The 16,160-nt window shown below is 41.5% G+C and overlaps 1 protein-coding gene across 1 annotated transcript in view; it reads left to right on the top strand.

Moving 5' to 3' along the window:
* The window catches only part of MAPKAPK2 (MAPK activated protein kinase 2), a 126,478-nt gene that overhangs the window by 96,045 nt on the left and 14,273 nt on the right, over nucleotides 1-16,160 (top strand). The window contains exons 2-5 of the mRNA XM_060231289.1: nucleotides 9,775-9,914; nucleotides 10,861-10,925; nucleotides 12,074-12,153; nucleotides 14,451-14,577. Coding sequence (XP_060087272.1) covers nucleotides 9,775-9,914; nucleotides 10,861-10,925; nucleotides 12,074-12,153; nucleotides 14,451-14,577 — 412 coding nt within the window. The remainder of the gene's footprint in view (nucleotides 1-9,774; nucleotides 9,915-10,860; nucleotides 10,926-12,073; nucleotides 12,154-14,450; nucleotides 14,578-16,160) is intronic.

Below are 16,160 nucleotides of genomic sequence, written 5' to 3'. Positions count from 1 at the left end.
ACCTCAAATGCCTGGAAGGCCCAGCAGTAAAGCTTTAGCATGCAAGCTATTAATAGCGAAAGAACCATTCCAGCAGCCTGGCCTTCAAACTCGAAGGTCATACTTTTTTGGGTGGGCACCTTGGGAACCTCCCAGTTTCACAGGCTGTTCATGGGAGGCTAGGCAGTAACTTCCTCTAGTCTCTGATGACTTTATTATTTCCTTTGCTTTTTATAGGGCCAGTGTTTCCTGTTTCCTTATCCTCAGCGCAGTTCTAAAGCCAACAACACTATTTTTGTCATATTCACAAGGACTAAGGAGTGATTTTTAAGGGGTCTAATTGCAATGTATAGTTCTAATTACATGGGTAGATAAGGAGCCAATAATAATGTAGTCCATGCTATTAATGGAGAGCCAGTTTGGTATAGTGGTTAAGTGCACGGACTCTTATCTGGGAGAAATGGGTTTGATTCCCCACTCCTCCACTTGCACTTGCTGAAATGGCCTTGGGTCAGCCATAGCTTTCATAGAAGCTGTCCTTGAAAGGGCAGCTGCTATGAAAGCACTCTCAGCCCCACCTACCTTACAGGGTGTTTGTTGTGGGGGGTGGGGAGGTAGAGGAGATTGTGACCACTCTGAGATTCAGAGTATAGGGCGGGATATAAATCCAAAATCTTCTTTTTAATCTAGAACAGCATCTTTCATAAACACGCCAATCTCGCACCCTGTTGCTGGATCATAATAACCTCTAGCTTCTCTGATCTGCTCAGCTAGGACTACTACAGCTGTTCTGTGATGATGGCTATTGGTATTGACCTTTACCCCTAAAGCAAGGGGCTGGAATGAGAGAGGCAGTTACCATAGCACTGCTGTGTGTCACCAAACAGACTGATAAGAGAGACTTGAGCGCAGGTGCCTTTGTGCTATGTTGTATTTTTCTGGCTATAAGAATAGAGAACAACATTAGGGTAGAGCTGGGAAGGTGCCATTTGACCCTTAGCTGTTCACCTGAGTGTCACAGTGACATACCCTCACTTGGTAGGAAATTACATGGCTAGAATATAATCATGAGCCCTTGTTCCATTGTTGTTATTTACCTAAATAAGTCTGAAACTCTCTCCCATATTAGCCTCCCCATGATTTAGTTAAAGATTGACACAAACGTATATGTTTTGTTTTGGTTAAGTTAAATTAGGGGCAGTTTATTGAACACACATGAACACATAAAGGTGCCTGAATCAGACCCTTGGGGTCCATCAAAGTCAGCATTGTCTACTCAGACTGGCAGTGGTTCTCCAGGGTCTCAGGCAGAGGTCTTTTGACATCACCTCCTACCTGATCCTTTTAACTGGAGATGCCAGGGATTGAACCTGGGACCCTCTGCATGCCAAGCAAATGCTCTGTCAGTGCCTTTGTGCTATACAACATAGCACAAAGGCACCTGCGCTCAAGTCTCTCTTTTCAGTCTGTTTGGTGACACACAACAAAGAAAGTCTCCATTCTTGTGATAATCCTGATTGCTTGTCTTTTTATGGGTTCAAGTTGATTCCAGTTGTCCCATGCTGTAGAAAACAAACTATTATAATGTGAGAAATGGTAGTGGTTCACCTGCAACACTGTGCACGTCTGTAGGGCAGCCAGAGTCACCAAACAAAGCATAACATGGCTATAATACCTTGCTTAGTCCAGAATAAGAGTACTGTGTCCAGAATTTTTTTTTTTTTAAAGTAAGAGTCATCTTGGATCTGGCTAATCCAGAATCCTGTTTTGCACAGTGGCCTGTGCATATGGAGGTTTTCTTAAGTCAGTCATGGTCAGCATCCCTTGATGAACCTCTAAGACCATAAATGATCATGGGCATTGCTGTGTTCAGTGGCAGTGAACTGTACTCCCTCTTATATTGTATATGCCCAGAAGCTAAAAAGAGGGCTGTTAGATTTCTTTGCTGAGTGTGGGCAGGGTTTTAGTACTCTACATAAACTCCCAGAATGAGTTATGCAAAACACAAAAGTGCAAAAAAAAAAAAAGGAAAGGAAATAGGAAGAGATGCAATGTGCGTCAAATTTAATGCCTGTTTTAAAAGGTCAGAATACACATGACCTTGCATATCATACTGTTATCTCCTAAAATTATTGCACAATACATTAAATACTATTAGAGTATGCACTTACATCACCTGAATAAACACTTGATGATGAACTGTTTTTCTTTGTTTCTTCGTTCAAGCTAAGAATTCTGTCTTGCCAGTCCATGACACATTCCAAAGTTGCAGCAACCCCTCCCCCACCTCCCTTGCAAAGCACAGGTTTTGACAGCCTGTTGGAATGTGTCTTCCCTTAGCCTGCGCCTTCCACTCTCCCTCTTTTGACCCTGTGCTAAGTGTATGCCTGGTGGCTGGCTCTCTGGCATATTCCACTGACCATGTGCTGCATTCTTTCCATACGCTGTCATACACTTGTTGGTCTGACATTGCTGGTTGCAGTATGGTTTCCACGGGAGGGAGCCTCTTCAACTGCCTCCTGTGCAGAGATCACTGATAGTGTTGGGCTTTCACTGCAACTCCAAAAGGCAGCAGTTTTCTTTGGTCAGTAAACAAAACCAGCTCTTCTTTTTCTGTCCACCCCTCTTCAGAATTTAGTGATGTGGCTGCTTGTATTGGAGCATTACTTGCAGCTTCTGATACAGTGAACCCAGCAGGCTGAACCTTTCACTTTAAACAAAGAGGAAAATCAAGATGATTTTTTAAAAAATTAACCTCAGGATTTATTAAAGTTACCAGGAGCACTAAGAGGGCTGCTTGCAACTGGTTCTAAAGAAGAATACACAGATACTTGTGCTGTTCGATGACAGGGTTTTGGTGCCTAGCTGCTGACTGGACAACACCAGCAACAGCTTGGATCTGCCTCTTGCCTTAAATTCCATGCTTCTGTTCTCCTTTAAATTGCTTGAGGTGGAAGAACAAGCATTCTGGACTGGGCTGCAAAGACACACTGCTGGCTTATTAAGAAAAAAAGGAAGATCTTGCTTCTTTGTTGGGACAAATCAGCAGTGAGAAAATTAACAGGATTCCTTATGGAGGAGAAGCAAGCTGAAGGGTGCTTGTGTCCCCGTTTTGTTTGTCCTTAGCATCTGGTATTCAGAGATAAACTGAAGACAGAAATTCTTTTTAGGTATTGTAGCTAGTAGGATGGGCTTCAAGAATCAAATTTTGATCAGAATTTTGGGGTCCACTGCAATACTCTCATTTAGCTTTACAAAGATGATAGTGGGGAATGTATCTGGAAAGAGAGGAGGGATTACGTATGAACACATAAAGTTGGATTGTACTGACTCAGACGATTAGCATAACTAGTACAGAACTGTCTACTTTGACTGCTGGTGTCTCTCTGAGGCCTTTCCAGTCCATCATGGGATCTGATGGATGGAAAGTGTGCACTCAGTCACAGAGCTATGAGCCATCCGTTGACAATTTAACACTATATGCCTGCTGGTTGCTTGTTGGAAACTTTTCCATATATTGCCTGTCAAACTTCAGTGTATGTCAATGATTTAAATTAAACACATATGGCAGAAGAGTTCTTTTCTTTTTCAAGAGGACATTTGTCCATGTCATGGCAAGTAGTAGTACTCTTGACAGTCTGTGTAAGAACACTAAACAGGCAGATACCATGATAAATGTCATACAGTAGCTAGCAGACTTGTATGCAATCAGGCAGGCAAGTGATTCCAATTTAGACACCTTGATTACCTGCATTTAAGCCTACTACATGTAATTAGTGTTGTCTTGTTTACGCTCCAAAACAGAGTAATAGACTGGAAACCCAGGAAAGATCCCTCCCTCCCTCTTATGTATGGCTGGCAAACATTCCCTAGAAAAAAGAAGGAAGTGGTCTTGTTAAAGCTACAGGCTCCTCCTGCTGGAAAAGCTTGTAATGTTTCTGTTGAGAAAGAATGGGCCTTCATATCACTTCTGTTTAAGCAAATGAACAGCAGTATGTTAAGGTACAACCATGGAACAGTGAGACAGCATACCACTGGCTGGACACATACATTTTAGAAAGTGCAACTTTCTCCTTTTTTGTTTTATTTAAGTCATTTATGCCCCATCTTTCTAAAGAACACCCCTTGACAGTTTACAAAGCAAGATAACATATGGAGAATCTCAGCAAATATCAAGAAAAGAACCAATGAAAATAAAATCGATTGTAAAAAATGGCAAATGCACTGCAACTAAAAACCCTAAAGATCCAGCAGTTACACTGAGGGCTTGGTGTTGGCTTTCATAATATCCATGAAGTATTTGCATGGAGGTCCATCCTGCCCCAGTGTCTTCAAATACCCCACTAATGGTTCAGTATAGTGATGTACTATTAACTGAGAAAAGGGAGAGAGGATGGATGATATGGTGATGCATTGTAAAGTTACATCTCAGTTTAATTTTCAATCCCACTTCATCCTGGTGCCTTGAGGTGGGTGATGATGCAAAAGAAGATAGGTTGAAAAAGCAGGCTAAAGTATTCACTTTGAGAGATTGCATTCTATAGAAAACAAATGCACACTTTTCATGTCTCTCCAGTGAAAATGATTCATATGCACAAACATGTTTCTGAGTGTGAATCTGTTGTGGTAGGTGCAACAGGCTCTTGCTTGGGGAGATCATTCTTCAGACAGCATAATCAGTAGGGGAGTGGGAAGCAGGGAAGCAGCCTGTCTCATTGTTCTCCCTCCATATCAGAACAGCATTGAAAGGCTTTTCCATGAAACACTTATCAGTTGTTAGGCAGGGCAGGAACAGGGGAAAATGGAGGAAGGTTCCCTCTTTCTTCCTGGCCTTCTAGGTGGTGGATATATTATTATATTAGTGGTCCTTCAAAGGACTGGTAAGAGAACGGGAGAGCAGATCTCCATGTTGAGTCCAGCTGCCCTCATCACTCATTTCGTCTTGCTTGAAGAAGGCTGAAAATTTGTTCTCCCTGAGCTGTGTAGTCCAGTGAAAACCGCAAGTGCTTAAATGTGTGGCTTTCTGCAGTGTTCAGGGATGCTTAAATCCATTGCTATGTTTGCTTTTAGGTCCTCTTAAAACTATGGTACTTGGCCACTAGATGGCATAATTGGCCCTGTGATGAAGTCATTTTCTGGCAAAGGTGATTTCCAGAGTTTTGGTGGTCAGTTGCTTTGACAAAAGTTGTGTGGGGAACTTTCATGCCTGTTATAAGTGTCCCAGATTGTCGTTTTGTGAATCTGCTTACATTTTCCAGGCTTTGCCTGTCTTCAGAATGAAGCAGACCAGAGGACAGAATAAAACATGTATGCTTTCATACATCATGATTTACAAATATGCTCAATCAGTTGAGGTTTCATCAAGTGGGCCCTCTCAATGTCACCCATCTAGCATGGGATTGGTTAGGATGATTAGCATTTGACCATTATGGTTTCTTTTATCTCAAGCACAAGAATGCAGTTCCAACTGGCATGGCATGAGGGGGTGTAGCCTAATATGCAAATGAGTTCCTGCTGTTTTTTTCTACCAAAAAAGCCCTGCTCAAACATACACCTTTGCTGTGGAGCATCCTGCAAAACAATATTCTCCAAGGAGCATAAAGTTTTTAAAAGCTTTTTGAAGCATTATTCTCAGCTTTGGCAAAAACAGAAACAACCCTTACTTGCAAACTACCTAATGTGGACAATTTAGAATCATAGAGATGGAAGGGACCTCTAGGGTCATCTTGTCCAACCCCCTACACAATGCAGGAAACTCACAAACACCTCCCCCCTAAATTCACAGAATCTTCATTGCAATCAGATGATCATCTAGCCTCTGTTTAAAAACCTCCAAGGAAGGAGAGCCTACCACCTCCCAAGGAAGCCTGTTCCACTGAGGAATCGCTCTAACGGTCAGGAAGTTCTTCCTGATGTTGAGCCGGAAACTCTTTTGTTTTAATTTCAACCCATTGGTTCTGGTCCTACCTTCCGGGGCCACAGAAAATAATTCATACCATCTCCTCTATATGACAGCCCTTCAAGTACTTGAAGATGGTGATCATATCACCTCTCAGCCATCTCCTCTCCAGGCTAAACATCCCCAGCTCCTTCAACCTTTCCTCATAGGATTTGGTTTCCAGACCCCTCACCATCTTTGTCGCCCTCCTCTGGACTTGTTCTAGCTTATCTTTATCCTTCTTAAAATGTGGTGCCCAAAACTGAACACAATACTCCAGTATGCTGATGACACCCAGCTCTATCTACTTATGGACGGCCGACCGGTCTGCGCCCCAGAAAATCTGGATCGGGCACTACAGGCCGTGGCTGAGTGGCTCAGACTGAGTGGACTGAGACTGAATCCTGTGAAGACAGAGGTCCTTTGTTTGGGTCGTCGGGGACCGGGGGGGGGGGGAAATCCCCCTGCCAGCTTTTGACGGTGCGCCGCTGACGGCGGCGGACAGGGTCAAGAGCCTGGGGGTGCTACTGGAGCCGTCCCTAAAGATGGAGGCTCAGATAGCAACCACTGCCAAGTCCACGTTTTTTCATCTTAGACGGGCAAGGCAGTTGGCCCCCTTCCTGGACCGCGACGACCTAGCAACAGGCCCCCTTCCTGGACCGCGACGACCTAGCAACAGTGATCCTAGCAACAGTAATCCAACCTCGGTCACCTCGAGGTTGGATTACTGCAATGCCCTCTACATGGGGCTGCCCCTGTGCCAGACCTGGAAATTGCAGCTGGTGCAGAATGCCGCGGCCCGGCTGTTATTGGGCCTCCCAAGGTGGGGGCACATTCGGCCGGGTCTCCGGGCTCTGCACTGGCTCCCAATAATATACTGAGTCCGGTACAAGGTGCTGGTCATTACCTTTAAAGCCCTATATGGCCTGGGACCTGCCTACCTGAAGGACCGTCTCTCCCCACACGTTCCCCAGAGAGTACTGAGGTCTGGGACTCAAAACCTTCTCACCATCCCCGGGCCTAAGGAAGTCCGTCTCAAGACAACCAGAGACAGGGCCTTTTCCACAATGGCCCCTACATGGTGGAACCAGCTGCCGGAAGAGGTGAGGGCCCTGTGGGACCTTGCCCAGTTCCGCAGGGCCTGTAAGACAACCCTCTTCCGGTTAGCCTACACCTGACTGGGAAATAAATGTAGCTTATTAGACTTCTGTGACTTATATGGTATAGATTTAATGTTAAAATTCTAAGGTTTTTAGGTTTTTAAATGTTTTAACTTTTAAATGTAATAATTCTGAACTCTGTTTTACTGTTTTATTGTTTGCTGTGAGCTGCCCTGAGCCATTTTGTGGGAAGGGCGGGATATAAATTATAGAATAAATAAATAAATAAATAGGTGAGGTCTTACCAGAGCAGAGTAAATCCATACCATCACATCACGTGATCTGGACACTATACAGCCCAAAATTGCATTTGCCTTTTTAGCCACCGCATCACACTGTTGACTCATGTTCAGGGTAGGATCCACTAAGACCCCTAGATCCTTTTCGCACATATTACTGCTAAGACAAGTCTCCCCCATCCTATAACCATGCATTGTATATGAGTGGTGGATATACAAATGGCAACAAATTATTGGCTGTCAGTTGTAGACTATTTGAAAAATGGACTAGGTATATATTTTCCATATTCAGCTGAAGTTAGCCTATTAAGTTACTGCTACAGCACCAATCCCAAATCAGACTTTTCCCTGCAGCCACTGTGGCCGGACCTGCCTGTCCCGCATTGGTCTTGTCAGCCACCAACGAGCCTGCAGCAGATGTGGACTACTGCACCTTTCTTAAATCTTCGTTCACGAAGTCAAGCCGAGAGAGAGATGATCTGTTTTTAACAGTATGATCTGTTTTTAACTTATGCTGTTTTTTAATTGTTTCAACTGTTTGTAACTTATTTGATATGTTTTAAACGCTACTGTGATTTGCCCTGAGCCCACTTGTGGGGAGGGCGAAATATAAATTGAAACAAACAAGTAAATCAAATGGATTGTTACCTTAATTTAGTTGTTTAAAACACTTGTTTCAATTAACTGGATGAGTGGAATCTCTCACCTACTATCCTGTTTCTGATGACCATCAGTACCAAGCTGCATAAAGTAATCCCTGGCATTATTCACTCTTCATTGACTGGCTGACAAATGATAGCTTTGGCATTCAGGCATGGACTGAGTACTTTCTCAGTCTGTGTGGTTTAGTCTTCTGATGTTTGGAAATAAACAAGAGGGATCACATAATATTCAGCCCCTCCCCCTCCATAACTAGTTCAAATGAAATTATTTGAAAAATGCAACACAGCTTTTCTCTGTTTAGTATATTTAATTGCAAATTTACTGTAACGTTTTCCTTGTTCTTTTAATTAAATATACAAATTTGAAAGTTCTGTTTTTGTAAATGTTTCTATAATCAGGATTTCAGCGGATTTCTGGGACTGCAGTAGGCTTATTAATTTCCTGGATTATATTTCATCTGGCAAAACAGCCATTCAGCCTCTGATAGTTGCATCTGGAGAGTTCTGATGCCAAGCCAATTGGTATAGTTGCACTTGTTCACCACAGGATGGCAATGCATACATTCATCTTTGATAATTTCACCAGCTATAATAGATTCTGAAAAGCTGCCTCCTGCGAGTTTTGCTTTGGCTTTTATAATTCATGTTGCTCACTGATACGAGTGGTTCAAACTCCTTTTTAAATTTAAAACTCTCAGGGTAGTCTTGGACCACAGTCTTCAACTTAACCTACTTCATGTAGATGTTTTACAGGAAAAATTAGGCTATATACAGTATTCTGTAGCACTTGAGTAAGGCGTTAGGGATGTGGTAGAATATTAAAGTATGAATTGCTGAATAGGTCCTAAGTGATAACACAATTCCTTGCCATACCTTTTATTATGAGCAATTATATGACAGAAAACAGTGTGCAACCTTTCAGGTTCTCCAGAACTCTTCATGCTGGATGTTTTTTAAAAATAAGGGGTGGGGGTGGGGGAGAGCAAATATCTCAAGTCTAGTCAGCATCTTCTGCAAAATGCTGGGCAAACCCATAGGTTTACAGTGGTGCTGGTGCCAGGTTGAACTGGGTCCTGCTTATGAACTTATATTAGGAACATAATATAACAAGCAGCATGTGAGAAACAGATAATACAGATGAAAGTCTGCCAATGGAACCTTGGTATTATGCCAAACACTTTACTTATCAATGGAGGGAGTTTGTACATTCACCTATGGCTTATCAAGTGCTGAGAAATCACATGACATTAAATGAACTGACATTTGGAAGAACTGACTTGACATTACAAGAATGGCCTGATAAAATTTGTATTCAGACTAAAAAGACCTGTGTGCAAATGCCTGTTGAGCTATGAATTTCCGTCTTCATTTTGAAAGTTTTTTATATGTTGTATTTACATCCCTTTGAAGACATTCATTGAATAATTTGGGCTTTTTTGTATGAAATTTTTCAAATCTGTTAAACATTACAAAAATGTCTTTGAGATACCTTCAGAATTCTTTTTAACAAAATAAATAGAATTGTTTAAACTTTTGCTAGTTTCACTTCTGGTTGGTATACTTCGTGATCTTTGTTGGAGTTGTTTAGTTATTACATTAAAAGTTAAAAGTGTAGCTAATATGTAGATAATCCTGACATGTTCAGTGATCATGTTAAAGCTTTGTTCTCATGAAGCAAACCGTGTTCTGCAGAGCCTGGGGGAATGGTGAATTGCAGGAAATGGATTCTTAGTCAAAGATAATATCAGCAAGGGTACTATTCAAACTTAGGAGAAACTATTCCTTCTGTTTTTCAGATGTTGCAAGACTGTCCAAAAGCTCGCAGAGAGGTGGAACTCCACTGGCGGGCATCTCAGTGTGCCCATATTGTGAAAATTATAGATGTCTATGAAAATCTTTACCAGGGTCGAAAATGTCTCCTGATAGTCATGGAATGGTGAGTGTTAGTGATCTTTGGGAATTTTGTGTGCAGCTAAACATCTGGAGGATTGGTACCCAAGTGTGACATCTATGCCAAAAGCTTTTATATTATTTTATTGGTCTTTGAAAGTGGTTATAAGAGCAGCCCTTTCCTTTTTCAGTGGGATTTTGTTTCTTTTGGGGTCCTTCTCCAGGAACTTAAAATTAAACCATATAGATTTCCCCCCTTATTTAATCTTCCCCTCAGCTATAACCTTATGCACTTACTCCTCTCCCCTTTGTCCGAGATAGACTCATTACAATGAAGTTTGAAGAAACCCTGCTTTAAGGAAATCATATTATTGTGATGGGTGGAGACTGAATTATCACTCTCACAGTCATGACTGAGGAAAAGCAGAGCCCCCAGAGAGCTTAGAATTGAAGTAAGTAGGGCCCAGGGCAACCCAGAGGCATGGTGATGGAATGTGCTTATAGCCTTGTGGTTTTCTAGGGGGAAACTCCTATCCCTTCCATTGTCAGTGGCAGCACACATGCTTTGCATGCAGAAAACCCCATACGGGTCCAATTTCTGGCATCATTATTTCTGTGCCTCAGGATGCAGTGGTTGAAAGAACTTTGCCTGAGTCCCTAGAGTGCTACTGAAGTCACTCTGTTCACAAGTTACAGTGAACACATATACAACTTGTGTACAGTGTGCAGTTGATTTTTTTTAAAAAAACATGCGTTGTGTCAATCTCATGTTACATACAGTGCATTTATGGTGGAATGCATAATTGCACCATAAATATATCCAGTACAATATGAATCTTTGAGAGAAATATTGGTGTATTTTAGGTTGCAAAATCACCTTGAAAATGGAAAAGCCATGTATTTGTAAAAGTCAGGAATCCAGAGACCAACTAGGAGTCTTAACTAGAGTAAGGGCCTTAGCTCCTATAATGGTTTTTGCTTCTTACTTTCAGTTTGGATGGTGGGGAGCTCTTCAGTCGAATTCAAGACAGAGGAGATCAAGCTTTCACAGAACGAGGTACAAAGGGGGACTTAATTTTTAGCTTTTTGTCTCTCTCATCACTGTGAGCTAACAATTTTCCTTGGCTTTCATAGCAAGCTATATTTGTTGTTGCTTCTGAACCAGTCAACTATGGTTTGGTTTGCTTGACAAAACCAGGATTGCAAACTGGGAACAAAGCATTGTTTGCCATCCCGAATTGCAAGACAAGCACAAACATTGTTTGCCTGTAATGGCAAACTATGGTTCGTGAGCATATCAAAATAACTAATTGGCTTACATCACATTAGGAGAGGAGGGAGAGGGAGGAGGTATTATGTGAGTGAAGCTTTTAAAGTGTATTTAATTAGGGTGTCCCCAACCTTTCTGAGCCTGTGTGCACCTTTGGAATTCTGATAAAGGGTGGTGGGCAGCCGCAAAATGTCATGAAATTGATTAGGCATAATTCCTTTCAAGCAGAAGTTCTGTTTAACAGGATGCCTTTTAAGATGAATATAGTGTTTTCAAATAGTTTCTTGCATACCTTCAGTTATGCTGTGAAGACTCTTGTATGAATGTGGCAGATGGCTGCTAAAGCAACATTTTAAAAGATGTGCACAGCCAATAAGGTCTCCAAGAAGCCCTGCGAGAGAAAGCCCCATGTAGCTCACCCACTTTCCAAAAACACTCAGCTGGTACCAGTAAAGTTGGCAGTCCCCATGGCACTCATAGGGGTATCATATCGGGGGCCCTGGTTTAAATAATACCAAACCATGTTTGAAGGATCATCTGAACCAAGTTATTGAACTATAGTGCTGCAGTAAAAAATGACTGCTTTCCCTCTGCAATCTGTAGTTCTGTTATTTAGGTAATGGACCCCTGTAGTTCTGTTATTTAGATAATGTACCAGTAACTCTATGATTCTAAAAATTTTGTTCAGTGATGCCTGATGCCTGCATGTTATGTTAGGAAGGGGAGGAAGTCATGTTGAGTTGCTTCAGAAGTGGAACCTGATGAGCACAATAAGTTTAAATAGTTTGACAACTACTGGGTGAAGATGCTGTCCTGTTTTTGGAAGCAGTTCCATGTTACTCCTGTTGTAAAACTTGATTGGTAATTTTGTTTCTTTCATCTGATTGTGTGATGTCTGTTTTGCTAGTGAGAATTTTTTTTTTTACCTTTTCCAGAGGCTTCTGAAATAATGAAGAGCATTGGAGAAGCCATTCAGTATTTACATTCAATCAACATTGCACACCGGGATGTTAAGGTACTTTTTGTGCTATAAACTTAGTCAATGTTTGCATGTGTGGTTCTTTTGCAGAGGTGGGATTGAATGACTCCATTTAATTTCATCTACAGGATGAATAAAGTTCACCTTAATCTAGCCCTGAACAGGAAGCAGATGATTCCTTTTTTGTTTCTGTTGCATGAAATACCATAGTGTAAAATGTCTTAAACCTATGAAGCAGTTTCCAAGCCCGGTGGCTTTATCCAAGCCTTGTGAATTCAACATTGGCCAAAATCAGAAGCGAGATTAAACACTGATCCTTTAATTTGCTCCTGTTTAAAGCATCTGGGGACTAATTTTTGTATGGAAATGTTATATATTCAGCTCTACCAGTATGACTTCCACAAGAGGCTTACTCCACACCCCTGCCATTGAACAATAAAAGTAGCTGATATTAGACAGTGGTTAAGAATTCGTTTACCATCTTGTCCTTCCCCACTTTTCTGGACAAGTGATATCTTTTTTCTGCTGCATCTCTATCAGGTACCTAGTTACTTGCAACAGCAACATCTGCTGGGTGCTTTTTGCAAGTATACCCTAGTTGTTCTGGCAATAGCTGTTTTAGCCTGAGCGTGTTTCCTGTTCCTGGTTATCATCCAGCCAGGGAGGACAACAGAAAGGCTTCCCCTGCCCTGCTCCAGGATGGCTGTTCCATCCATTGCATGACTACACCAGTGGATTGTCCACAGTTCTCCTGTAATGGAAGGGGACAGAAGGAGAAATTACTGCTTGTTTGAGAAACTGCACCCTGATCAATTGACTGGGGATAAAAATCCTACTCTTTTTACTATCACTGTTTCCATGGCAAACAAAATAAGAGTGGAGGTACAATCCTACTTAATGGCCACCAGAAATTAATAACTGTATTTACTCAAAAGGAAGATAACACTGAATGTAAGATAACACATGTAAAATGTTATACAAAAACAGTTATTGGACACAACTGTAGCTTATTTGTGACTATAAGATTACCCCATCCTTTTTTTGATGCCATGGTGGTGGTGGAAAGTGCTGTCAAGTTACAGCTGTCTTATGGTGACCTCATAGGCTAGAGAAGTTCAGAGGTGGTTTACCATTGCTTGCTATGACCCTGTGTTATGACCCTGAATTTCCTTGGTAGTTTCCCATCCAAATACTAACCAATGCTGACCCTGCTTAGCTTCCAAGATCATACAAGATTGGGCTAACCTGGGCCATCCGTGTTAGGGCTTTGATGGCATTCCTGTGGGGGAAAAAAGCCTAGTTTTGCATTTGAGTAAATAATGTACTGGAGAAATTCTGTACTGAAGAAATACTGAAGAAATTCAATTGGGGTCACATGACAGGAATCCTGAAGTTGTCACCCTGGGGCTGCAATCTCACTGAAGCCTGCTCATGGGAATGAAACTATTTTGCTGTTCCACAATCATGCAGATTCTCTGCACGATTAGAGGTTTTCCAGAGAAACCTAGGCAAGTTAGGTAGCCAGTTATTAGAATCTCCTTCCCATGTTTCGTCTAAAAACCCTTATTTACAGCACCCTATTATATGTTCTGTCATAGCTGAATAGATTGCCAAATGGCAAAAGCAGTTTTTAAACACGGCAACTTCCTTGTTAGAATAGGAGGAGGCTACAAAAATCTAGTTGCTCTAATTATACCCTGCCTCTGAAAAAACAGGATGAATATGGTGACATCTCTTCCTGTCCAACCTGTTATATTATTGCACGTCATCTGCTCTAACACCATTCCATATTTGATCTGTTTTCTCTCCTAAGTGAAGCTTCCTCAGTCACAAGCAAAAAAAGCCCTTGATTTTTCAAAGCTTGCTAAAGTGGATGAGGCACCCCTTTCCTCTGCTTGTACTCTTTTTACGTGCACATGGCTGCACCCCAGAGTTATATGGGTTGAAAACATATTCTGCAAATACACAGTATCATGCTGAGGACACTGCTAAGTTTACAAATGAAATTGGTACAGGAAAATGTTGTGATTAATTGTGAAGCATATCTATAATAAACCTTGGCATGTATACACAATTCGTGCTGTATTGTGTATTTAAAAGCTTTGAAAAAAATCTACAGAGGGTCTGTAGTGATACCAGGAGAAGTAAATAGTGAATTATTCTGTAAAATGAAGACTCATTTCCCATACTTTAACAAAATCATACGGCTCTCTTTGAATGCATCGTTTTGAAATCTCCTATGACTAGAGCATTTTTTCTCTGTCTGGTCTCTACTGTGTGGTGAGAAAAAGTAGCACTCTCCTAACCTGGCTATTGCTTATTGTGTCTTGCAGCCAGAAAACCTCCTATACACTTCAAAAAGGCCCAATGCTGTACTAAAGCTCACAGACTTTGGCTTTGCTAAAGAAACCACCACACACAACTCCTTAGCGACACCATGCTACACGCCATACTATGTGGGTAAGTACATCATATGGGAAACATCACCTCTTTCCAAGATGTGAGGATAGTCAGCTTCAGATCTTGTATGTACTGATCTCATGTGTATAATCAGAGTAGAGATTAATCAGGAATCAAAAATTTCAAGATGGTGTACAGTTTAAACTAGATGGTCCAGGTACTGGCACTGAAGCAGACATGGAGCCTTTGATGTAGGCATGCTTCAAATGTTGCCCTTCATGCATCCAGCTAGGAGAGACAGATTGTCAATGCTGCCCACATAATAATAGGAGAAGATCAATGAATTGACAGGGCGGAATATGCCCTTTAAGCCAAAGTTCTCTGCATGTTCTTGAAGAATCAAGGTTAGTCACAGCTGCTTCATCTCAACTATAAAGACTACCAAAACACCCTCCCCCTTGATATAACTCTTTCCAAATATGTGAAAAAATGAGAATGTAGAAAAACTTGGGCTTTTATTTTATTTATTACTTATTTGTAAAATTTATACCCTTTCTGGCTTCATCAAGGCCACCAAGCCAACTAAAAAGTTAGACATGTACAGAAAAAACCACCACAACTTAAAAGCCATTAAAACCAAATAAACACCCATCATTAAAGCAATTTTATTTATTCATTCATTCATTGGAAACTTTGTCCTACCATTTCTTAAAGCTCAGGGCATTTTGGCGGTGATGGAAAATGTGGTCAAATTGCAGCCGATTTATGGTAATCCCAGGATTTTCAAGGCAAGAGATGAACAGAAGTGGTTTGCCATTTCCTGCCTGTACCTAGCAACCCTAGACTGCCTTGGTGGTCTCCCATCCAAGTGGTAACCAGGGATGATGATGCTTAGTTTCTGAAGTCTGGTGAGATTGGGCCATCCAGGTCAGGGCCAAGGCAGCTTACAACACAGTAAATTAGATCTAGAATTGTTCAGCAAACAACATCAAGTTAAAACAATCAGCAGATTTGTCTTCAAAATACACCTGTCAATAGACACTGATTGCCATTTGCACATTGGTTATTTGCCCTGGGTTTGATGCTGTTTTGGAAGTGATATTTCCCCCTGTTTTCGCACTGAATCATAGTCCTTTCATGAACCTCCTGGGTTTTTCTTTGGTCTTTCCCAAACTTGCTTTGCTGGAAAGGTTTGGGAAATATCACAGCAAAGCCTGGATGGCTGCTGAGTCAGTGGGATGACTTGGATTTAATGGCTCCTGTCCACACAGCAGCCATTTCCCTTACCCTTGATCCTGCAGCTGCAGTCCCCCCTCCCCCCCGCCACTACCAATAAGTCTTGTTATTTTTTTTAACTGATAATTGAATATTGTTATAGCATTCTAATGTAATAATAATAATAATCTCTGAATACCCACCTTTCTTTTAAAAAACCATAAATTTCTATCCCATTTTGTTCTGGAGGTATAAGAGCACAGGCATATCTTCACAATGAAAGGACTGGAGACTTACTTTTGCAGCATGAAAGCTGAGAATTCAGAGAACCTGATATGCAGATTGTTATAATGTCATGCTGATTTTCAAAAACCTGAAAAATCCCTGCTGGCAGGGAGAGAGGTTGGTCGGGGGTGAGGGACCACACA

The sequence above is a fragment of the Heteronotia binoei genome, chromosome 2, assembly GCF_032191835.1.
Source record: "Heteronotia binoei isolate CCM8104 ecotype False Entrance Well chromosome 2, APGP_CSIRO_Hbin_v1, whole genome shotgun sequence".
NCBI classification, from domain to species: domain Eukaryota; kingdom Metazoa; phylum Chordata; class Lepidosauria; order Squamata; family Gekkonidae; genus Heteronotia; species Heteronotia binoei.
The sequence above is the reverse complement of the archived record's forward strand: the minus strand, read 5'-3'. Positions and strand labels throughout refer to the sequence as shown.